Source organism: Trematomus bernacchii, unplaced genomic scaffold, assembly GCF_902827165.1.
Source record: "Trematomus bernacchii unplaced genomic scaffold, fTreBer1.1, whole genome shotgun sequence".
NCBI lineage: Eukaryota > Metazoa > Chordata > Actinopteri > Perciformes > Nototheniidae > Trematomus > Trematomus bernacchii.
The window spans coordinates 957,268-984,094 of NW_022987577.1; the positions used below are offsets into that span (position 1 = coordinate 957,268).

At 42.9% G+C, this 26,827-nt stretch overlaps 1 protein-coding gene across 1 annotated transcript; it reads left to right on the plus strand.

Moving 5' to 3' along the window:
• The first annotated feature begins 48 nt into the window (after positions 1-48).
• si:ch1073-174d20.2 (AFG3-like protein 1) lies at positions 49-26,568 on the plus strand. The gene is given in 17 exon segments (XM_034126905.1): positions 49-291; positions 3,615-3,699; positions 4,767-4,855; positions 4,947-5,096; positions 6,959-7,030; positions 7,454-7,578; positions 10,157-10,234; positions 10,236-10,428; positions 11,000-11,137; positions 11,345-11,498; positions 13,815-13,922; positions 14,155-14,280; positions 20,771-20,881; positions 21,143-21,258; positions 23,180-23,380; positions 24,718-24,912; positions 25,013-26,568. Coding segments are annotated over 17 exon segments (2,298 nt in total). The 5' UTR covers positions 49-162; the 3' UTR covers positions 25,241-26,568.
• The last annotated feature ends 259 nt before the right edge of the window (positions 26,569-26,827 follow it).

A 26,827-nucleotide genomic window follows, 5' to 3' on the forward strand; every position in this document is an offset into this window, starting at 1 on the left:
AGGCGTTCGCGAGTTCGCCTCAGAGGGGCTTTACATCATCCTCTCGTTGACATTACTCGCTCTTATTCAATAACACTTCAACTCGATGGAGTTCACGGAGCGAAATTAGACCAAGAATCGTTGTTTTTTGGTTATAAAAAGTGCACTCGGTGCTCTGGCAGGATGTCCCAGCTGCTGAGGCTTCTCTCCACGGCCTCCCTGCCTCTCTTCCGGGCAGGAGGAGCCCGGGCTCGGCTGTCTGCGGTGCTCTCTGGACGGCTCTTCTCCGGATACAGGAGCTCCGCTGCGACGGTAGGTGAAGGTGGACGATCCTGGAGGAATGAACGGATCTAAACAGTGACCTAACTATCAGTATTTCATCTCCTCTTAAACGTTGATTTGTCTTAATATGTAGGTAGATGTTGTATCCTTTATGTGTGTGCTCCTGTTGGAAGTTAGCTAGGTTAAAACGTTAGCGTTCATTTGCCCTAATATCTAATAATAATATTGCATTTATAAAGCGCTTTTCCTGGTGCTCAAAGCGTTTACAAGCAAGTACAACACAAATAACAACAAAAGTGCTAAGCTAGGTGGAATAAGGGCGAGGGGTTAGTGGATTAGGAGTTGAAGGCAAGAGTGAAAAGGTGAGTTTTGAGGGATTGTTTGGCGGATCTGACGGGGCTGGGGAGGGAGATCCAGAGTGAGGGGGAGGCTGCTGCGAAGGCTCTGTCACCCCAGGTCCGGAGCTTTGTCCTGATGGGCTGCAGACAGTAGGTTAGGGTCAGCAGACTTCAGGCCACGGGTGGGGGTGTGTCGTTGGATGAGGTCACAGAGGTAGGGGGGGGCAAGGTTGTTGAGGGCTTTGAAAGTGAAAAGTAATATTTTAAAGTCAATGCGGTGTTTGATGGGGAGCCAGTGGAGGTCATGGAGGATAGGGGTGATGTGGTCGGAGCGTCGGGTGGAGGTGAGCAAGCGGGCAGCTGAGTTTTGGACATATTGAAGTAGTTTTTTTAGTATGAATGCAGGTGATCCAAAAAGTATGCTGTTGCAGTAATCCAGTCGGGATGTTATGAAGGCATGGATCAGAGTTTCAGCAGCGGTCGATGAGAGGGAGGGTCTGATGCGGGCGATGGTCTTTAAATGGAAGAAAGCGTTTTTGAGGGTGGGGGTCGAGGATGATGCCAAGGTTACGGATGTGAGTGGCAATGGAGCCGTCGATGGTATCCACATTTCATCCCCAGATTCAAGATGTAAGCATCCATTTGACTTAATATCTAGATAATGTATCCTATCTCAGTGACTCAATCTCCTGTTGGAAGTTATCTAGATAAAAACCTAAGTGTTAATTTGTCTAAATATCTAGATTATTTATCCTATATGTGTATTCTCCTGTTGGAAGTTAGCTAGAAAAGCGTTCATTCGTCCTATTATCTAGATTATGTATCCTATCCCAGTGACTCAATTGTCTTCATTTCATCCCCAGATTCAAGATGTAAAGGCTTTAAAGTCATATTCACAGCTACAGTGTAGAAATGGCAATGACAAACTAAAGTCCCAAGCTCCTCCAACAATGCAACCTAGTTATAAAGGACATACAACAATAAAAAAAATAAGAAAGATTAGAATTTAAGCGTTGATTTGTCTTAATATCTAGGTTATGTATCCTATATGTGTCTTCTCCTGTCGGAAATTAGCTATATTAATATGTAATACTTCTCACACCTCTGCTGACAACATTAACCTCACTTCATTTTTAGATAACAAACCCTCCACTGTCCTGCTGTTATAGCCTCAGTCTGTTTGTGTTATTACTGACTTCTGAACTAACCTACCTAATGACAGATACAACCAATCATAAAATCATTACTACCACTTTGTACAATGTGCTTAGAGTCAGGTTCTTTCCGGGCCAACAACCGGGCTGAGTCGGGCTGAGTATGCTAAACTAGTGAGAGAATTGCTGGCTAGGCGGCTAGAACTACAACAAGATGGACATATTTGACCGTGATTTAATTGTAATACACGTTTCAAAATGATGCCGAAGTAACAACATACTGATACCGGTTAGTAAAAACCATGAATTAATGCTTTGACAAGTCTGCAGACAGACGGCAGGCGAAACACCTTTTAAAATGCGTGTTGTCTAAATGGAGATTGGCTAAGCTAACGCAGTATATGCTCCGACCGTCCACACTCACAACAACGGCCTATACAGACATAAATAAAGCAGCGACTGTATTCACCATGACATAGACAGTCTGTGGTTTGTACTTGTTTAACTTTTGTCTAGTTTCTGAACAGATATGAGGAGCTGTGAGCTCTGAGTGCTAACAGCTAACGGCTGATGTTGGTTTTGTGTTTCGCATTGAAGATGACGCCGCCTACACTGCGTTACTATAGTTACTACCCCAGCTACTAAGGCCTCCTTCACACGGGAACGTTTGCGTTTATGCACAGTATGCGTATTCAAAAAAGTCCTCCGTTCACATGCATTCGTTTCATTTAACGTGTCTGTTCAAACGAGACCGCTGGAAACGCTGTAGTACATATGCCAGGACTGTAAGTGGCGCTGTAACTTCCGCCAAAATACACCAAAAGCAGCGAAGAAGAGCAGCCCCGCAGCAATGTTGCCATGGCTACCCTTCTGTTTATGCCTCGCGGTGTATTTAGCAACATGTAGTAGTTCATGTAATTCTCCATGTCCACTTGTTGCTGATGGTTGTGGTAGAGGAGCTGTAGATTTTGCACTAATATCTGTAGCATGGTCAGTAGCAGTAGCACTAGCAGTAGCTACTGACAGGAGGAAGTGTGTGTGGCGATTGCTGGTATTCAGCGGGATATAGTCATTTCCTCCGCATGTAAATATATGGATAAATGCAACGGGGAAGTTAACTGAAAGAAACCGAATCTGTGAATATTGCATCGACCGACCAAGAAGCACGTCTCCGTGGAGAGGACGCGCTCAGAAAGAGAGATATTCTCTACAAACACCGGGTGAGATCGCTCCTCTGGGACACGCCGGTCCTCGTGAACAATAATGGCCTGGATTAGGCAGTAAAGACAATTTTGGTGTATCGCAGAGCGGACTTTTTAATTTTGTTTGTGTTGTTTGGCTGGAAAATTGTCAATATAATGGATCAATGCATGAAATCTGACTCTGTTTATTTTGTTTAAGGAGTATATTGGGCGTTAACAATTCTGGTTTGCCTTTTATAATATTATTTCATTCAAGAACCCCTTGTGCGTTTAATTAACACAGCTATTTTTGATAGTTGATACAGCAGTGAGCAGGAGAGGCGGGGAGAGGCGGGGCTATCACTATTTTTTCAGGAAATATTCGTATAGAGGTGATTACACGGACTCCTTTGACCCCCCAGAGCGTTTCGTTTGCAAATCTATCCACCTTGGGACCCGTTATCGTTTGTGGGGTCAGTTTCTATCGGCCTCGTGTAAATAATAGGGCTATACGCAAGAGAAACTATGCAGATACAAGCAGTTTTCTCCTCGTGTAAACGGCACCTAAACTGTAATGGAAACGCAGCATTAAGTGAGCCTGTCCTTCCAAGGCATATGAATTAGACTTTTCTCAGGTTGGTGTGTTTCTGTGTACTGACAGGGATTGTGTTTTTCTTCAGAACATCAGTCGGACACCAGCTAACTTCCTGTCATGTCGCAGATTCCAGACCCTTCAGAGACGACTGTACTCCACTGAACCTAAAGGTGAGAGTCGTGTGTGTTTTCAGCAATACAGATGATATCATTCTGCTCATCCAGTGGCAGGTGGGTTCAGGGGAAGTAGGACAGAAATCAGAATCAGAAATCCTTTATTAGTCCCACAGCGGGGACATTTACAGTTAAGGCAGCTAACATATTATAAGGAGAAGTTTACTGCACACTAAAATATGCAACCCTAACCCTTTTACAAGAACCTCACAAATCCATGTTAACAAGTAAGACAAATAAAAACTACTATATTATGCATCATATACATTTTCAGGTGTATATCAGTTTGTAGTGTCTCTACTTTAAAGAGTCCTCTCCTGCTGATGTTCAGGTGTATATCAGTTTGTAGTGTCTCTACTTTAAAGAGTCCTCTCCTGCTGATGTTCAGGTGTATATCAGTTTGTAGTGTCTCTACTTTAAAGAGTCCTCTCCTGCTGATGTTCAGGTGTATATCAGTATGTAGTGTCTCTACTTTAAAGAGTCCTCTCCTGCTGATGTTCAGGTGTATATCAGTATGTAGTGTCTCTACTTTAAAGAGTCCTCTCCTGCTGAGGTTACAGTCAGTTGAGTCTTTAAATATATTTCAGATGCAGGTTTAAACCTTGGTGAAATGGTGTGTTCATGCCCAATGCAAAGACATGTATTCTGCACCGCTGTCACATGCAATGTCAACATTAATTCATAAAAAAAAGCTTTATTTTTCTTGTTAAAATGGTCTAGTTTAAGAAATGTGTGTGTCAATGTTGAGATGTGTTTTAACAACAATATCATTCTGATGTTTTTATGCCAATTTAAGATCACATTAAGTCTGGAGCACAGCGTTAACTTGAGTGCAGCGGATCCAAAGTCCAAGCATTTTAAAAGTTGAATTAGGACTTTTTACTGATCAGCATCATCATTTGGTTATTTCATTGCAGTTCAATCTGAAACAAATCAGTTTATTTATGGTTCGTACAGCTGTTATAAAGCAGGTTGATGGCAGAACAAAACGTGGTATCTGAGCATGACTGACACTGTAATGAAAAAGCTGGTTTGTTCGTTTAAGAATCATGTGTGTGTTTCAGATGGAAAAGGAGGAGCGACAGGAGGAGGAGGAAGGTCATCAGGTGGAGGGAAGAAAGGAGGGAATGACTGGTCGAGCCGACTACAAAAGGTTCGTCAAACTTCTAAAATAAATTCCCATTTATGCTTAGAGTAAAACAAATAAATATAACTGAGTAACCTGTGTGTCTCTGGCTCTTCAGGGCGACTTCCCCTGGGATGAGAAGGATTTCCGGTACATTGCGATCGCCGTGGCGGGGGTCAGCTCCGCTCTGCTGTATTATTACTTCAGAGACACGGGGAAAGAGATCAGCTGGAAGGACTTCATCCACCGCTACGTGGTCCGAGGAATGGTGAGCAGAGATGATGTATTTCTGTGTTGGACCCTGAAGGCAGCATCCCCCTGGTGTCAAACAAACGTTTATCATACTTACACGTTTAGTTCAGCAGGATAATCTCCACATATCAACACCACTTTATGATTTTAGAAGTAACAAGCTAACGTTAAAGGCTATAAAGGAACTACAGCACGGTCACATGACTTCACCACCACTAAGCTAAAGGTGGCTAATGTTGGGCTATAAAGGAACTACAGCACGGTCACATGACTTCACGTCACCACCGCTAAGCTAAAGGTGGCTAATGTTGGGCTATAAAGGAACTACAGCACGGTCACATGACTTCACGTCACCACCGCTAAGCTAAAGGTGGCTAATGTTGGGCTATAAAGGAACTACAGCACGGTCACATGACTTCACGTCACCCCCGCTAAGCTAAGGTGGCTAATGTTGGGCTATAAAGGAACTACAGCACGGTCACATGACTTCACGTCACCACCGCTAAGCTAAAGGTGGCTAATGTTGGGCTATAAAGGAACTACAGCACGGTCACATGACTTCACGTCACCACCGCTAAGCTAAAGGTGGCTAATGTTGAGATATAAAGGAACTACAGCACGGTCACATGACTTCACGTCACCACCGCTAAGCTAAAGGTGGCTAATGTTGGGCTATAAAGGAACTACAGCACGGTCACATGACTTCACGTCACCACCGCTAAGCTAAAGGTGGCTAATGTTGGGCTATAAAGGAACTACAGCACGGTCACATGACTTCACATCACCACCGCTAAGCTAAAGGAGGCTAATGTTGGGCTATAAAGGAACTACAGCACGGTCACATGACTTCACATCACCACCGCTAAGCTAAAGGCTAATGTTGGGCTATAAAGGAAATACAGCACGGTCACATGACTTCACGTCACCACCGCTAAGCTAAAGGTGGCTAATGTTGGGCTATAAAGGAACTACAGCACGGTCACATGACTTCACGTCACCACCGCTAAGCTAAAGGAGGCTAATGTTGGGCTATAAAGGAACTACAGCACGGTCACATGACTTCACGTCACCACCGCTAAGCTAAAGGTGGCTAATGTTGGGCTATAAAGGAACTACAGCACGGTCACATGACTTCACGTCACCACCGCTAAGCTAAAGGCGGCTAATGTTGGGCTATAAAGGAACTACAGCACGGTCACATGACTTCACGTCACCACCGCTAAGCTAAAGGAGGCTAATGTTGGGCTATAAAGGAACTACAGCACGGTCACATGACTTCACGTCACCACCGCTAAGCTAAAGGTGGCTAATGTTGGGCTATAAAGGAACTACAGCACGGTCACATGACTTCACGTCACCACCGCTAAGCTAAAGGTGGCTAATGTTGGGCTATAAAGGAACTACAGCACGGTCACATGACTTCACGTCACCACCGCTAGGCTAAAGGTGGCTAATGTTGGGCTATAAAGGAACTACAGCACGGTCACATGACTTCAAGTCACCACCGCTAAGCTAAAGGTGGCTAATGTTGGGCTATAAAGGAACTACAGCACGGTCACATGACTTCACGTCACCACCGCTAAGCTAAAGGTGGCTAATGTTGGGCTATAAAGGAACTACAGCACGGTCACATGACTTCACGTCACCACCGCTAGGCTAAAGGTGGCTAATGTTGGGCGTGATGACGTTTAGTCGTCTCATTTAGACACTTGTTAGCATCCGCCATATTTAAATTCACCAGTGGGGTATTTATTTACTGACGTATTTGATGTCGTAGAATAAAAATCGTTAAAAGCTCTTCAGCTCGTGTTAACCACAGACCTTATTTTGACCCATTCAAAAAATAAATCATTGACTAAATGGTTTTTTTCTGTGCAGGTGGAGCGGTTAGAGGTCGTCAACAAACAATATGTCCGAGTCATCCTGGCGCCGGGGGCCGACACCGATGCGGTGAGTTGTACCGTATAAAGCCAGCATTTCTTTGATGAAATTCAGTATATTTTGGGTTAATCTTTACTTTATTATGCTATCCATACTGTATGTAATGTTAACATGCTGATAATAGAACCAACAAAAAGCTCATTTTGTCATTCTGTGGATGTTATTTATTACTCTTGAATATACTTTTATATTAGAAAAATAATAACAACAATGCAGTATACATTTTTATATAAATATATATAATATATAAATAAGATAGCTGCTAAATCCTCAGAACTGTTACAGGATGTGTTTTTTTAACATTAAGCTGGCTCTTTTTCTGCTGTAACAATGTACATTTCCCCTCTGTGGGACGAATAACGGTATTCTGATAGGACTTTATTCTCAATACGTCTTTTCTAAAATGTGTGATATATGTCATGTGACCTGCAGAGCTACGTGTGGTTCAACATAGGGAGCGTGGACACGTTTGAGAGGAACCTGGAGGCGGCGCAGATGGAGCTGAACCTGGAGCCGTCGCACCGCCCGTCCGTCGTCTACAGCACGGAGAGCGACGGGTGAGTCAACACGCTAAAAACACGTGTACTCTTTCATTGGGCTGTACCAAAGAAGCTGATTAACTACGTTGATACATCGGTACATTAAAGAGGCCCTATTCTGCCTTTTGTATTCTACCTTTATTCGTCCCCACCGCTAAGCTAAAAGTGGCTAATGTTGGGCGTGATGACATTTATTCTACTCATTTAGACGCTGGTTAGCAACCTCCGTATTTAGTGGGGTATTTACTGACGTATTATATGTCGTAGAACAATACGTTATCCTGCCGGCAACATCTTGCAAGAAACAGCGTCTGAGGGCTTCTTAACATTTAACAACTTATTAACGTGTCATACCCACCTAACGGGAAGAAACTCAGCTAACTGACGATGTGAAAAATGTTTACCGAAACAAAACACAAGTCTAACGCCGAGCCTCTGAATTAGCACTAAGCGAAAAAATGCTAAAGCACTTAGCACAGAACTCACGGTAGAAATATTTTATACTTCATCGGATCTGCACAAACTAGATATCAGATGAAAGCTGAGATTCCACAGATTCCAATGGTATAAGTATCATCACAAAACTCACGGCAGCGAAAGCAAGCAAAGACAACACACAACTTCACTTTACGGGGCCAAAACGCTAAATACGTCTTACCTTTGCTGTTTTCTGATCAAAGGTTGTGTTCAATGGCATTAAAACACATATACACGCTGCTGAAGGTTAATCCAATGTCTCTGTGTCACTTTGAAATGATTACTGATAATCCATCATCATATTTATGGCAATAAGCCTAGTTTTCAGTTTTCAGAGCGTAACATAGCTTTCGGTTTTGGGCATGCTGGCTGCGCATCACTCATTCACCAATGGGTAACGTGTAGGTGGATTTTAGGAACTTCCCCCTCAATTCTATTGGCTCTAACGGTTCACAAGAGGTGTCAATCATCAAAATCGACCGAGGGGGGCCAGAGATATGGAAAATCCACCCAAATGACCCCAGAAGTGGTTTATTTTTGCTAAATCTCTCTAAAAAGGTCAAATGTCACTTGTTTTGCATCAATCTTGATACAGGGTACTTATTATATGTTGTAGTTTGGATTCCTAAAGCTTTTAGTCTACTAACCCATCATCCAAGGGTAGTTTTCACTATAAGTAATGTTTTTTCTTTGGACGGACACTACCATGTTCAATCTGAATTTACTTTAAAATAAAAACATCTATATTGATTCTGACTTTTCTACATCCAACTCACAGGTTTATCATTGCTTTGAGAAAAAAGATTATTAATTTAACCCTTTTAGAAGTGAAGTTATAGTCATTTGTTCTGGGCATGTCATTTTCGAGCCTGAGACCTGAAAAACAGGCTCAGGGCTCAACAGGTTAAAGTCTCTTCAGCTTGTGTTAACCACAGACCATATCTTGACCCATTCAAAAAAGACGGGTGAGTCAACACGCTAAAAACACGTGTACTCTTTCAGAGGGCTGTACCAAAAATAGCCGATTAGCTACGTTGATACATCGGTACATTAAAGAGGCCCTATTCTGCCTTTTGTGATCAGAATCAGGCCACGTTTACACGAGAACGAAACGGCTTGTATCTGCATAGTTTCTCTTGCGTATAGCCCTATTATTTACACGAGGCCGTAACAAACGGACCCCACAAACGATAACGGGTCCCAAGGTGGATAGATTTGCAAACGAAACTCTCTGGGGGGTCAACCGGCTCCGTGTAATCGCCTCTATACGAATATTTCCTGAAAAAATAACGATAGCCCCGCCTCTCCCCGCCTCTGCTGCTCACTGCTGTAGCATGGCCAGTAGCACTAGCAGTAGCTACTGTCAGTAGCTACTGCTAGTGCTACTGCTACTGACCATGCTACAGATGTTAGTGCAAAATCTACAGCTCCTCTACCACAACCATCAGCAACAAGTGGACATGGAGAATTAAATTAACTACTACATGTTGCTAAATCCACCGCGGGGCGTAAACAGAAGGGTAGCCATGGCAACATTGCTCCGGGCTGCTCCGGGGTCTTCTTCGCTGCTTTTGGTGTATTTTGTGGTGGAAGTTACAGCGCCACTTACAGTCCCGGCATATGTACTACAGCGTTTCCAGCGGTCTCGTTTGAACAGACACGTTAAATGAAACGAATGCATGTGAACGAAAGACTTTTTTGAAAGCGCACACTGTGCATAAACGCAAACGTTCCCGTGTAAAAGCAGCTTCAGAAAACCTTTATTCGTCCCACAGAGGGGACATTTACATTTTGTTACAGCAGAAAAAGAGCCAAAGACAGCTTCATGTTAACTAAGAAGCATGCATACAAACTAATGTATGAAACAAGTATTCCCCTCTAGTGTGTTCTAAAGGTTTTAGTGCATGTGAATGGTCTGCAAAGACACACATCCACAAGTGCTCTCCAAAGGGAACACGGGGATTTAGTTAAAGACCAGTGTTCCCTGATATTACAGAAGAAGTACTTTATTGATAAAGACAAGGCATTGTACAATAACAATTTATAAGAAATAAACAATCCAAAATGTAAACATCTAATAAAAGAACAACAACATCCCTCCTCCTCCTCTGTTTTCCAGCTCCTTCCTGCTGAGCATCGTCCCCACGCTGCTGCTCGTCACCATCATGCTGTACACACTGCGCCGGGGCCCCATGGGGGGGGGGGGCCGGCGGGGGCAGGGGGGGGCCCTTCAGCATGAGCGAGTCCCCGGCCAAAATGATGAAGGACAACATCGACGTGAAGTTCAAAGACGTGGCCGGCTGCGAGGAAGCCAAGCTGGAGATCCTCGAGTTCGTCAACTTCCTGAAGAACCCTCAGCAGTACCAGGACCTGGGGGCAAAGATACCCAAGGTACACACACACACACACACAGACACACAAACACGGACACAGGGACACACACACACTCACTCACACTCACACTCACACTCACAGGGACACACACACTCACACACACACACACACACACACACACACACACACACACAGGGACACACATACCAGGACCTGGGGGCAAATATACCCAAGGCGCACACACACACGGACACAGACACAGACACACACACACACACGGACACAGACACAGACACACACACACACACAGACACACACAGACACACACACACACACAGACACACACACACACACACACACACACACACACACACACACACACACACACACACACACACACACACAGGGACACACACCAGGACCTGGGGGCAAATATACCAAAGGTGCACATGTAGAAACACACACACACACACACACACACACACACACACACACACACACACAGCTAAGAGGTTCGGCACATCAAAAGGTGGTTACAAATGTAGTTTATTGTTAACATGTGTGTCTCGTTGTTAAATGTCTGGTCCTGTGATATTTTATTTTATATTATAATATATTTTGTTCCCAGGGTGCCGTTCTGTCGGGGCCTCCGGGGACGGGGAAGACTCTCCTCGCTAAAGCCACGGCCGGAGAGGCCAACGTCCCGTTCATCACCGTCAACGGGTCAGAGTTCCTGGAGATGTTCGTGGGCGTCGGGCCGGCCAGGGTGAGCTCAGGAAGAACCATGTTATAACCGTCTCATCACTGGACATTTATTTACCCGCACTTTCATATATCTTATTCATATATATATTATTATTTACTTTAGCTTTAAATAATCAAACATAATGCCGACATTATTTTCAGCTTCAGGATGTTTCCACTCTTCTCTTCAAAGAAAGTGATTTAATCTTTTGTGTTTCCTCGTCTGCAGGTGAGGGACATGTTCGCGATGGCGAGGAAGAACGCGCCCTGCATCCTCTTCATCGATGAGATCGACGCCGTGGGCAGGAAGAGGGGGGGGGGAAACTTTGGGGGTCAGAGTGAGCAGGAGAACACTCTGAACCAGCTGCTGGTGGAGATGGACGGTACGAACAACACTAGGGACCGAGCCCCGGGGCTGAATTATTAAAGACCGTGGTACCGTTAAGCTCTGACGTTATCGGTCTTTTTATCGGTACTGGAGATATCTAAAAGATATGTCATCTGTGTTATTGCTACACAAACATTATATTGCAGTTTCAGTGTCGCCAACTCCGTTTCTAATACGCAAAAAGACTGCAAAATGCGTCTATGATTATTTTTAGTATTTTCGTTCATTCCAATCCAGATGAGAGATCTCTCTCCCCCGTCTGTGTGCGAGGGGGCGGGGCAACACACACACACGGAGGAGATGGCGGAGAGAACGCGCTCCGAGGTGTGGTTAAACTTTACCCGTCTCGATGTGGACAATGCTTGTTGCCTAAAGTGCAATAAGAGTTTAGCATGTCAGGGCGGTAACACGAGCAATTTGTCTAAACATTTAGCAAAAGTGCTCCACATCCAGACGGAGGAATGCACCGTTTTCGACGGTCTTTCTAGTTGCTCTGTAGCCCCATCCACGAGTAACGTTTCCACGTCAGGTGTTATGTATGCTAGCAGCGACACACGGAGCTAACTCAATGATACAAACATGGGTTAATGATTAGAGGGAACTGAGTTATTTTTCTTTTTAAAGTTTCAGCTATTCTGTTTACAGTTCTGTCATCACATTATTTAATACGATTTGTTATTTCTTTTGAATCAAATAAAAAGCAATGTTAGTTTTGTTCACAATTAGTTTTGTTAGTTTACCTCATTTTTTCTCCAAAAGAACCGATAAGAGTACCGTTAAAGGACCGGATCGATAAGCGGTATTAATACAAGTAGTAGTACTGTTAAAACCTTAACGATAGCCATCCCTACTAATAACGCCTTTTAAAGGACATTTTAAATTCAAATGTTTAAGATATATTTATATGTTTTTTTATTTGACTGCTGTGTGAACATTACAGCAGTTACTTTAAAGGTGGGGTAGGTAAGTTTGAGAAACCGGCTCGAAATACACTTTTTGTTATATTCCATGGAATGCTCTTAACATCCCGATAGCAATGAATATCTGAAGTGCTTTGACAAAAAATCCATAAAGAAATATCATCTGTGGAAGCTGTGGTACTGTAAAAAGCACGACCAATCATCTGAGCCGGCCCGGCTAAAATAACTGGATGGCCTACCTGCCTGTCAGCCTTCCATCTGTGCACAAACTTATCTCGTGCCCTCATTGGTCATGTGCGCGTTCGTGTGTGTTGGAGGAGGGGCTCTGTAAGGAAGTGGCAGATTTTCTCCGGTTGTGTATTTTCAAATTCTAGTGATCTCGAGCCGGTTTCTCCAAACTTACCTACCCCACCTTTAAAGACAGGTAGAGTACTAACTGACTTTTTTTATCGGTTTTATTCACTTTTTTTAAATCTACTTATTTTTTCCATACACGTAAAAATAAAACAAAATGTTTTCCATACAATATAAATTAAAGAAAATAAACTTCACCCGGGGATTATTTACATTTTATTAAAGGTCTCCTATCATGCAAAAGTCACTTTTTGATGTCTTTTATTCATCAATATGTGTCCCCGGTGTGTCGGGGAACTCACGCAGCGTCAGAAAATAAAACCCTCTCTCTTTTCCTCCGTACCCAAATCTCTAAAAACGGGGGTACAACGGAGCTGATCCAGATTTGCGTCCGATATGACGTAATATCTGAAATGTGGACCCACGGCACTATCAGAAACGTTGCTATCAGAAACAATGCCCGACTGTTTTGGACGTAATATGGTCGGTGTTTACATTAGCATCGCTAACACTCAGAGCTAACCTGTACTGGAGAGCATGTGTGTGAAGAAGCAGGAAATAAAAAGGAACTCACCTTGTGGTATAACCGGCAAGAGAGAAAGCCTTTGAGCTCCATACTGTTTCAGAAATAATTCATGATATGGCGTTTCATCACGGCAGTATTTAGTTAATACGGTAGCTGCCGGGTCCCGCATGAGCTCAGACACCTACCTTTTAATTTTTTTTATAAAAAAAAAAATTGTTTTCAAAGCTTTATACCCCAAATCAGCACTTTTGAAACAGGAAGTGAAATAGAGGGATATGAGGCATGGCTAGAATGGGTGATCTGTTTGGTATTTTGAGCAAAACACTTCATAGACATGTTTTTTATATTTTTTATATATCTGAGACCTATGCTATTGCCTAAAAATAGCATGACAGGTGACCTTTTAAAGCACTCCTAAGATGTTGTCTTCATATTTAGCCTCTCCAATTTGTGTTATAAAGCAACAACAATGTTTTAGAGCTTGACTTAGTTGTTCTGTTTTTCTCTGCAGGGTTCAACACGTCGACTAACGTGGTCGTCCTCGCAGGAACCAACAGACCCGACGTCCTGGATCCGGCTCTGATGAGACCGGGACGCTTCGACAGGCAGATCTATATCGGTGAGTCCAACACAATTATACATTTAAATTATACATTTTTCTTCAAATAAAGGAACCACTCTGAGCTGTTTTGAGTCCTACTATAAGAGCAATCTCAGTAATGTGTAAACAAAGAATCCTCAATTCACGCCAAAATGTAGTCATGGCGTCCCGCAAGGCTCTGTACTCGGACATGTTCTTTTCCCCTTTTATATTTTCCTGAAGCTTGTTTTTTTCTCCCGTCTCCTCTCAGGTCCTCCAGACATTAAGGGCAGGGCGTCCATCTTTAAAGTTCACCTGAGGCCCATCAAGACGGACCCCACTATGGACAAAGACAACCTCGCCAGGAAGATGGCCGCCGCCACGCCGGGATTCACCGGTACGTTTGTTTTAAATTGGAAATATCGCCAAGTAACTTGCACACACGAGGAATGTGTCTTGGTGTACTTGGTGCAAACTTAAACACAGTTAAAGAAGGTTAATAAGTAAGAAAACTGTTATTACGGTGCAGTCAATCTGTTTTAACCTCAGGATGCTAAAATTAACTTTATGCGTCCTGAATTATCTGAGAGAAAATCACATCCATAATGTTGAATTTGAAATTATGCACAGTTTCTTTAATTTGCATTTGTCTTCATAGTGTTTAAAGTCGGGATTTGTGCACAGGTGCAAATGAACATTGAGCCACACTCATTTTATAGTATTAATCTATTAGTGGAGTCAACATTAATTGAAGGAATATTGATGTAATCCTTGTCAAAATTCCCAAATAAACTAAAGGCAAGGCAAGGCAAGGCAAGTTTATTTATATAGCACCTTTCAACACAAGGCAATTCAAAGTGCTTTACAAAAATGGAAGACATTATGAAAATGGCATTTAAAATCAGTCATTAAAAAGAAAAGATAATAAAATAAACATTAAAAGAAAAAATACATGGATAAAAGTTAAAAGTTACAGTGCAGTTTAAGATGTGAATATATCAATTAAAAGCAGCGGCAAAAAGATAAGTCTTCAGCCTGGATTTAAAAGTAGTAAGAGTTGCAGCGGACCTGCAGGTTTCTGGGAGTTTGTTCCAGATATTTGGAGCATAATAACTGAATGCTGCTTCTCCATGTTTAGTTCTGACTCTGGGGACAGAGAGCTGACCAGTCCCTGAAGACCTGAGGGTTCTGGATGGTTCATAATTTAGCAGGAGGTCAGACATGTATTTTGGGCCTAAACCATTCAAAGCTTTATAAACCAGCAACAATATTTTGAAATCTATTCTTTGACACACAGGAAGCCAGTGTAAGGACTTCAGAACAGGAGTGATGTGATCCACTTTCTTAGTGTTAGTGAGGACTCGAGCAGCGGCGTTCTGAATCAGCTGCAGCTTTCTAATAGATTTTTTAGTGAGACCTGTAAAGACACCATTGCAGTAGTCGAGTTTACTGAAGATAAAAGCATGGACAAGTTTTTCCAAATCCTGCTATGACATTAGTCTTTTAATCCTAGATATGTTCTTTAGGTGATAGTGGGCTGATTTAGTAACTGTTTTAATGTGACTGTTGAAACTCAGGTCAGAGTCCATGACTACACCTAGATTTCTGGCTTCATCTGTTGTTTTGAACATTGCAGACTGAAGCTCAGCGCTAACTTTTATACGTTCTGCCTTGGCTCCAAAAACCATTACCTCAGTTTTATCTTTGTTTAATTGGAGAAAGTTCTGACACATCCAGTCATTGATTTGTTCAATGCACTTACTCAGTGTTTGAATTGGAGCATAATCTCCTGGTGAAATTGTTACGTAAATTTGTGTGTCATCCGCATAGCTATGGTAACTTCTTTTGTTGTTTTTCATTATCTGAGCCAGTGGTAGCATGTAGATGTTAAAGAGAAGAGGCCCCAAGATGGAGCCTTGAGGTACCCCACATGTCATATTTGTCAACTCAGATGTGTATTTACCTATAGAAACAAAGTTTTTTCTGTCCTTTAAGTAGGACTCAAACCAATTTAGAACTGTTGCCGAAAGTCCCACCCAGTTTTCTAGTCGGTCTAGTAATATGTTGTGGTCAACAGTGTCAAACGCAGCACTGAGATCTAATAATACTAACACTGAAGTTCTGCCACTGTCTGTGTTTAAGTGGATGTCATTGAAGACCTTTACAAGAGCAGTCTCAGTGCTGTGGTTTGGACGAAATCCTGACTGGAACACATCCAAACAGTTATTTAAATGCAAGAAGTTACTCAACTGTTGAAATACAACTTTTTCAATGATTTTACCTAGAAATGGCAGGTTTGATATTGGCCTGTAATTGTTCATTACTGAAGCATCTAGATTATTCTTTTTTAAGAGCGGTTTAATGACTGCAGTTTTCAGGGCCGCTGGAAAAATACCTGAGTGAAGAGATGTGTTTACTATATGAAGTAGATCTGAGGCCATGCAAGGAAAAACATCTTTGAAAAATCCTGTTGGAATAATATCAAGGCAGCAGGAGGAGGATTTCAGAAGTTGAATAATGTCCTCTAAGTTTTTACCATTAATCTGATGGAATTGTGTCATGGTGTTTGAATTGATATTAGGTGGACATAGGGACAACACATTTGCTGTACCTGATGCAGAGGCACTGACTGCTTGTCTAATTTTCTGAATTTTGTCAGTGAAGAAGGAGGCAAAATCATTGCACGCCCTGGTGGATAGAAATTCAGAGGCTACTGACACTGGGGGGTTAGTTAGTCTGTCGACGGTAGCAAACAAGGCACGTGCGTTGTTTTTGTTTTTGGTAATGATGTCAGAGAAGAAAGACTGTCGTGCGTTTTTCAATTCCAAATTATAAAAGCCAAGTCTCTCTTTATAGATTTCAAAGTGAACCTGGAGATTTGTTTTTCGCCACCTACGTTCAGCTTTTCAACACTCTCTTTTTTCTGTTCTCACGGTCATGGCCTTTCTCCATGGAGATATTTTCTTGCCAATCACTTCCTTTACCGTAGTTGGAGCAATGGTATCTATAACATTTTTAATTTTTGAATTAAAATGATCTACTAGCTCATTTACTGAGATGTTAGCAGGGGAGAGTGTGGATGAAAAATTATGAGTAAACATTTCCCTAGTATTTTCTGTTAAATATCGCTTTGTGGTTACCTCTTTCTGAACATTTTTGTGAACAGAAAGAGCTCTCAAAGGAATGATCAGAGAGTGCAACATCAGTCACCACAACCTTTGAGATATTCAGACCCTTTGAGATAATTAAGTCCAGAGTGTGCCCCTTATTGTGCGTGGGCTCCGCCACATGCTGAGTCAGTCCATAGTTATCAAGAACACAAAACAGTTCTTTAGCCCCTCTGTCCTGGGGGTTGTCAACATGGATGTTAAAATCACCAACGATGACTAGACGGTCAAAGTCAATACACACTATAGACAGCAGTTCAGTAAAATCATCAAAAAAGCTTGCACAGTATTTGGGTGGTCTATAGATATTTAGGAACAGAGCTCGAGAGGAGCATTTCAGCTGAAGGGCCACATATTCAAAAGAAGCAAAGTCCCCATAAGATGTCTTCCTGCTTTGAATGGAATCATTGAACAAAATAGCAACTCCACCCCCTTTCTTATGCAGTCTTTCCTGACTCATAAAACTAAAGTTGGGAGGGGTTGATTCGATAAGAACAGCTGCACTGTTATTTTGTTCAATCCAAGTTTCCGTTAAAAACATAAAATCGAGATTGTGCTCAGTGATAAAATCATTGATTAAAAATGTTTTTCCTGCCAAAGACCTGACATTTAATAAAGCTAGTTTAAGTTTGTTAATGGAGGACCTGTACTCCCAGCGGCTCAGGAAGAAATCACTACGGATTATCAAAGACCCCCATCACCCCAGCCACAAACTGTTCTTTCTGTTGCCGTCTGGCAGACGTTACCGCAGCATCCTGGCAAGGACAAGAAGATTCGGAGACAGTTTCTTCCCGCGGGCAGTGAGACTGTTAAAAAATTGAACTGTTGAAACAACTTCAAACATTCAACTGCTACTCAGTAGTATGTATCTAATACCTAATATATATATATCATTCCAATAACTTGTATATAGACTCATACTGCACTATTCCACATCATAACTTTATTTCATTTTTATAACTATTATTATTTTTGTATTGCTCTTGCTCTTATTGTTATTATGTTATGTTATTATGTTGCATTGTTGGAGAAGCCTGTGACATAAGATTTTCAACTGCATAATTACTCTGTAGCTATGTCAGATTGACAATAAAGAACCTTGAATACCCTATCATTAAAAAATGTTGTGACAAGCTGTGGCTGACATGGAATCACTGCTAAATTTGATAACCTCATACAAACGTTTGAGCACTTCCTGTTTCTAAGCTGATTCACCGCTCTTAATCTATTACCTATCAACACAGATATCGGCAAAGTTACTGGCAGGCAGGGCCCCGGCATGTGCTGGAAAGAGTTGAGAGTGCCATATGCCCTTGAGCCTGGACCCAGCACGTATCAGAAAAAGTTTGTTGCGTTTTGTACACACACATCCTTATCAGGCTTCGGAGACTGCAGATGCTTTCTTGAAGGGAGGGGAGGTGGTTGACGTAGGCACGGTGATGAAGACGGGGGAGATGGTGCGCGTCTCTGCTTCGGTGATTTTGGTGGGCGTTGTGGAAGGGCGGGGGTAAAGGACATGCTGCCAGGGGGGGGAGGTGGTTGACGTAGGCTTGTCTTCGGTGATTTTGGTGGGCGTCGTTGAGGGGCGGGGGTAAAGGACATGCTGCCAACCCTGCATATCGCCTTCATGCGGTCATCGAACTCCAGGGGGGAGGGCGAGGGTGAAAGGGTGAGCGGAGAGTAGAGAGAGCTGGGGGATGAATGAAGAGTATCCTCAAAGGCGTTGACAGGGGGGGGTGACGGGCAGTGGAGACTCCTCCATTTGTGTCATAGGTCTCCCATAATCAGAACATTCCTCAGGCGTGCAGTGATACTTCTTCAGGGTTTTCTGCGCGATGTGTTGTGTCTTTCTCCTGTTTTGATTCCTCTTGCCGCTTGTCCTTGGCAGAGGGAACAGATTGCTGATGCAGGCAGTTGAATATGTTAGAGATAAACAATTTCACTCCTGACTTGTTCAGGCAAACTCCATCTGCCTTAAAAAGATGTCTGCGATCCCAGAAAAAGTTAAAATTGTCAATAAAATGGACAGAAACATTATTTTTAGTTTAGAAGCACAAATTAAGAGATGATTAAATCTAAATCATGCAACAACATGTTTGCTCTCCTTCTTGCTGCACGCAATGAAAGGCACAAATAAGTTTGGTTCCAAAATTAAGCGTGTTTGAACATTTGACCCGAGAGACTGGCGGCCATCTTGGATTTGATCTCTCACGGTCCTCACAGGTCAAATCTGACTTCCCTCCATATCTGAAAATAAACCTTATGGTATGCTCTAACTATGTTAGAAATGTCTTTTCTCATAAAATGCACAATTGTTATTGTTGTATCAATCTTGGACCTAGTCATAGTAACTAGGTATGTTATTGAATTACAGTTTCCAGAGCCAAGAGGCTAGTCGTCTTTTTGCTAATTATTCACATTAATGGCGCGTTTCCACTACACGGCCTCGCTCGGCCCCGCTCGGTATGGCTGGGCCTCGTTAGGACTGGCTCACTTTATGGCGCATTTCCATTACAGTTTAGGAACTGGGGCAGTATCTATAGTAACGCAGTGTAGGCGGAGCCGTGACGTGATCTTCAATGAGAACCCCAGAAAAACAACATCAGCCGTTAGCTGTTAGCACTCAGAGCTCACAGCTCCTCATATCTGTTCAGAAACTAGACAAAAGTTAAACAAGTACACACCACAGACTGCCTGTGTCATGGCGAATACAGTCGCTGCTTTATTTATGTCTGTATAGGCCGTTGTTGTGAGTGTGGACGGTCGGAGCATATACTGCGTTAGCTTAGCCAATCTCCATTCAGAAAACACGCATTTTAAAAGGTTCTTCGCCTGCCGTCTGTCTGCAGACTTGACAAAGCATTAATTCATGGTTTTTACTAACCGGTATCAGTATGTTGTTACTTCATCATTTTGAAACGTGTATTACAATTAAATCACGGTCAAATATGTCCATCTTGTTGTAGTTGTAGCCCCCTTGCCAGCGACGCTCTCTCTAGTTTAGCATACTCAGCCCGACTCAGCCTCGTTGTCTCGGCCCTGGCCCCACGATTTTATGAGGCCAGAAAAACTGTGAATTAGGACCCGCCGGCCGGTACTAGGCCAAGTGGAAACGCGACCAAAGACGGGCCGCTGACGTCACAGCCCTCTTAAACCGTGCTCCGCGCTGTAGTGGAAACGCGCCATAAGTGGGCTGACGCCAAGGTCCGAGGAAGTACAAAGAGGCTATATTTAGATTATAATAAAGTTAAATCTTTGTTAGTTAATTACTCCTAAAAGACGTCATGAGATAATGACCTTTCGACATCTGGAACATATCCAAGTTTAGGAGACCTGACAATGTTCGTGCGTTAAACATTGAGGTTGGTGTGCTCGCTAAATGTAAGGATTAGAGGGAGAACATGATGTGTGTGTTCATTACAGTCGCTATATGTGCCGGTGTGATTGTTGTACTCGTTGGAGCATTACTGTATGACTGCTTGAGAGCAAAGGTAATGTTTCCTCATTATTATTGATTGTTGGACAACGAAATAATAATTGATCAACTATATCTGTGATGTATTGATTCCTCTCTGTTTCATTCTTTCCTGTTGTGAGTGCTGAATTGCCACAACATTATAATATGAAAGCTTATCTAAAATGATGATGAATAAATAAACGTGATTTAAAAAAAAAAAAAAAAAGATTCTGATCTGATGAATGTTTGATGTTTCCCTCCAGGAGCCGACATCGCTAACGTCTGCAACGAGGCGGCGCTGATCGCTGCTCGACATCTGAACAAGTCGGTGAGCGGGAAACACTTCGAGCAGGCCATCGACCGCGTCATCGGAGGTCAGACACTCATAATATATATAATTCCTTTTTATAATTGTTATTTTTAATAGTGCTGCACAATTAATCAAACATTTGCAATTAAAAGAAAAGTCACTTATTTTTTTAATTTAGTTGTTATTGAGTTATTCGCGTCTGAAGCGCCTTTAGCTATAAAACATGTCCCTAACCCTTTTTAATATAAATTAGCATTATTATCTTATATTCATATCTTGTTATTTTCTTTAATTTTTGTATTGTTTTAATTGTGTGTGTGTTCAGGTCTGGAGAAGAAGACGCAGGTCCTGCAGCCGACGGAGAAGAAGACGGTGGCGTTTCACGAGGCGGGGCACGCCATCGTGGGCTGGTTCCTGGAGCACGCAGACCCCCTGCTGAAGGTACGCTCAATATCTTTAAATACTAATAAATAAATCAATATTAACCCGAATATATCTTTACAACATACTACTGAAGGTACGCTGTTATCCATCATCTACCAAAACCGGGTCACCCTCCAGAGAAAAATCTATTTCAGCCGCTTGTATCCAGACCTTGTTCCTTCTCTCACGACCCATCCTTCAATATCCTCAATATATAGTGGAGGTTTTGGCTGCATGTTGATGTGTCATATCTAAAATACTGCCCTTCCAAGAAGACATCATTTAGCTGAGATAACGCTGCACATTTTAAACCTCTGCTTGGACAAAATGGACTCTTATGGCGCATTTCCACTACACGGCCTCGCTCGGCCCCGCTCGGTATGGCTGGGCCTCGTTAGGACTGGCTCACTTTATGGCGCATTTCCATTACAGTTTAGGAACTGGGGTAGTATCTATAGTAACGCAGTGTAGGCGGAGCCGTGACGTGATCTTCAGAGGACCCCAGAAAAACAACACAGCCGTTAGCTGTTAGCACTCAGAGCTCACAGCTCCTCATATCTGTTCAGAAACTAGACAAAAGTTAAACAAGTACAAACCACAGACTGCCTGTGTCATGGCGAATACAGTCGCTGCTTTATTTATGTCTGTATAGGCCGTTGTTGTGAGTGTGGACGGTCGGAGCATATACTGCGTTAGCTTAGCCAATCTCCATTTAGAAAACACGCATTTTAAAAGGTTTTTCGCCTGCCGTCTGTCTGCAGACTTGACAAAGCATTAATTCATGGTTTTTACTAACCGGTATTAGTATGTTGTTACTTCGGCATCATTTTGAAACGTGTATTACAATTAAATCACGGTCAAATATGTCCATCTTGTTGTAGTTGTTGCCCCCTTGCCAGTGATTCTCTCTCTAGTTTAGCATACTCAGCCCGACTCAGCCTCGTTGTCTCTGGCCCTAGACCCGCGATTTTATGAGGCCAGAAAAACTGTGAATTAGGACCCGCCGGCCGGTACTAGGCCAAGTGGAAACGCAACCAAAGACGGGCCGCTGACGTCACAGCCCTCTTAAACCGGGCTGCGGGCTGTAGTGGAAACGCGCCATTAATTATATATATTTGTTGGCCTGCTATAAAAACTGTACGTCTCATTTTTACTCAACATAATTATGTCAAACATGTTTCATTAATGTTGAAAATGCTTCTAGATTTGGAAAAGTACCTGCTGTATTTGTACAGTTTAGCTAAATACTTTAAATACTAATACAGAAATAAATACTAACCCTAATATATCTTTGCATCATGTGTTTTAAAACCCAGCTCCTCTGAGCGTCCTGACGTCACAAAATGTCATTTAATGGTCTGTATGAAAATGTCTTTCTGTTTTATTAGGATAAATGCAAGTATTTGTGTTAAATATTATTAATAAAAAAAACTCTAAAAGTACAGGTTTACTCAAAACTGTGTTTTTAATTAAAAGTAATTGTAAAATCAAATTTTTTTTAACTAAAATGTTAAATAAACAAATATATATGATGATGATAAAATACAATAAAAGTGAAATGAATAAATAAGACAATTAAATAAATACATGTATTAATAAAAACAATAATACTAATTGATAATAATAATAATATAGTTAAATAAATGTTAATAGGAATAATCAAATGGCATCTTAAAGCAAAGATGCAACCCAGAGCTTTTATTAAAAAAACCCAATAAAGATAATAGTACAAAATACAAATCTTTTAATAAATAAAATAAAAAAGTATATTAATATTAATAACAATAATGTCCGGGGCTCTTGCATGTGTATTGTTGTGTACATATATTGCCTGTAACGTAGCTCTTTAAACGACACATCATATCATGTGGAGGAACACGGTTGTGTGTGTAAGGGATATTTAGTTAAGTAAAATGTGTGTGTGTGTGTGTGTGTTTAGGTGTCGATCATCCCGCGGGGGAAGGGTCTGGGCTACGCTCAGTACCTGCCCAGAGAGCAGTACCTGTACAGCAAGGAGCAGCTGTTCGACAGGATGTGCATGATGCTGGGAGGGAGAGTCGCTGAGCACGTGTTCTTCGGGAGGATCACGACAGGAGCTCAGGACGACCTGAAGAAGGTCACTCAGTCTGCGTACGCTCAGGTAACACACACACACACACACACACACACACACACACACACACACACACACACACACACACACACACACACTCACACTCAGTCTACGTACACTCAGGTAACACACACATACACACACACACATACACATACACACACTCACACACACACACTCAGTCTGCGTACGCTCAGGTAACACACACACACACACACACACACACACACACACACACACACACACACACACACACACACACACACACTCAGTCTACGTACACTCAGGTAACACACACATACACACACACACATACACATACACACACTCACACACACACACTCAGTCTGCGTACGCTCAGGTAACACACACACACACACACACACACACACACACACACACACACACACACACACACACACACACACACTCAGTCTACGTACACTCAGGTAACACACACATACACACACACACATACACATACACACACTCACACACACACACTCAGTCTGCGTACGCTCAGGTAAACACACACACACACACACACACAACACACACACACACACACACACACACACACACACACACACACACACTCAGTCTACGTACACTCAGGTAACACACACATACACACACACACATACACATACACACACTCACACACACACACTCAGTCTGCGTACGCTCAGGTAACACACACACACACACACACACACACACACACACACACACACACACACACACACACACACACACACACACACACACTCAGTCTACGTACACTCAGGTAACACACACATACACACACACACATACACATACACACACACACACACACACACTCAGTCTGCGTACGCTCAGGTAACACACACACACACACACACACACACACACACACACACACACACACACACACACACACACACACACACACACACACACACACACACACACACACTCACACACACACACACACTCAGTCTACGTACGCTCAGGTAACACACACACACACACACACACACACACACACACACACTCAGTCTACGTACGCTCAGGTAACACACACACACACACACACACTCAGTCTACGTACGCTCAGGTAACACACACACACACACACAGTCTGCATACGCTCAGGTAACACACACACACACACACACACACACACACACACACTCAGTCTGCATATGCTCAGGTAACACACACACACACACACACACACACACACACACACACACACACACACTCAGTCTGCATACGCTCAGGTAACACACACACACACACACACACATATACTCCCACACACTCTCACCCTCCCACTCACTCACACTGTCAATCACTACCCCCCCCCCCCCCCCCCCCAGGTGGTGCAGTTTGGGATGAGTGACAGGGTGGGCCAGGTGTCCTTCGACCTCCCCAGGCAGGGGGAGATGGTTCTGGAGAAGCCGTACAGCGAGGCCACGGCAGAGCTCATCGACTCTGAGGTCAGAGAGCTGATAGAGAGAGCCTATCAGAGGACTCTGGAGCTGGTGACTGAGAAGAGGGAGCTGGTGGAGCTGGTGAGGACACACACACACACACACACACACACACACACACACACCCCCCCCTGTCTGTGTTGTTAGTCCCTGTATTAACATCCCCCCCCCCCCCCCCCAGGTGGGCCAGCGCCTCCTGCAGAGGGAGATTCTGGACAAAGCGGACATGTTGGAGCTGCTGGGGCCGCGGCCCTTCGAGGAGAAGTGCACCTACGAGGAGTTTGTGGAGGGGACGGGCAGCTTCGAGGAGGACACCTCGCTGCCTGAGGGCCTGAAGGACTGGAACCAGGAGCGGGGGGTCGAGGAGGAGACAACAACCCCCCCTCAGGACAAGCAGCAGGCCGTGTAGAGCAGGGAGGAAAACAAGCGCTCCCTCCTCCCCTCCACAGGACAAGCAGCAGGGGAGAGAGAGGAGCAGGAACACTGACTGAGGAGGAATAATGAACGCCCTGAATTGACTGTTTGTTACAGGGTGTTTTCCAGGTATCGCTTCACTTTGTTTCCCCACACTTCACAGACACTTCTACAGTAAAGATATGGATCCATTTCGGGGGTTCATGTTTAAAAAAAAAGTCAATTTCAGAGCTTTAATTATTAATTCAAGGACGTAAAGATGAGGAAAACAAGCGCTCCCATCCAACCTGCTGCAGAAACACTGTTTGAGCTGGGGAGGAGATATAATGATGTACTCAGCGCCATATAGAGAGACTTATTATACGGCTCTGGATGTACTGTGTTTGCTTCAGGTGATAGTTAAGATAACGACGTTGTTAAATAAAATAACTGAATCTAATCCAGCACGGTCTCATGTCCCTCAACACTCACGATAAACGGCATGGATTTGATTGACATTTGGGACGGAGACTCGTGGGTACTTTCCAGTTATCATGTTTTGAAGTGTGTTATTTAAAACTGAAATCACTAAAACCATTATAGAAACATCTTAGTGTAGAATATAATATATATTAAGTTACAACGGCTTTCCTGTGGATTTATTTCAGGTGTTAAACGTCTCTGTTTCAAAGAAGACAAGTGGGTAAATGAAGAGCATTTATTATTCCAAGTAAAGTCTCCAGAAGGATCAGAAAGTTCCTCTGAATGTGGACTTTATTTAAGTCCCTCAGACGCTGCATCAGTTCCTCCTCAGTCCGACAGGAAGACGCAGACTGGACTGCGAGAAGGATTTCTCTTTTTATTTATGGCATGAAAGGCGAGTTTTCCCGCACGGCGACGACGTCCCGGAGATGTTTTTTTAGACGTGTAAAAAACGTGGAGAGTTGATGTGGAGTTATTTCCTGTTTTGACTCCATGTGGCGGAGGTGTTCTGTACAAACTGCTCGATGCTGGGACGACGTGTTCATGTTTGTATTGATTTTGTGCAAAAATCACAAGTAAATAATATCCAATATTCATGATTGCGTTCTCTTTGAAGGATTTCTGATGCTTTTACAGCAGAGATCCAACAACACATGATCGATAGTTAGTTTGCAACGTTCCCCCAAGAAGATCTTATTTTATGTTGTGATGTCTTTCCCCTTAAAGAATGTAAAACCAATGAAATGATTCTCCGGTAGCCTCGGCCTGATTCACGTGATCAGGTTTCAACTGATGTTCAACTGAGTGATTCACCCCCCGACTAAAGGGTCCCCAGAGTAACTAATAAAACATGTATCTCCATCTGTGTACTTTTCTAAGGGCTCCAATCACTGCTGACCAGAGGTGGGAAGTAACTAAGTACATGTACTCAAGTACTTCAGTACAATTTACTGTAGTGGTACTTGTACTTTACTTGGTATTTCCACTTATACTCAAGTACAAGATCTGAGTACTTTTACCCAAGTACAAGATCTGAGTACTTCTACTTTTACTCAAGAACTAGATTGGAGTACTTCTACTTTTACTCAAGTACAAGATCTGAGTACTTTTACTCAAGTAC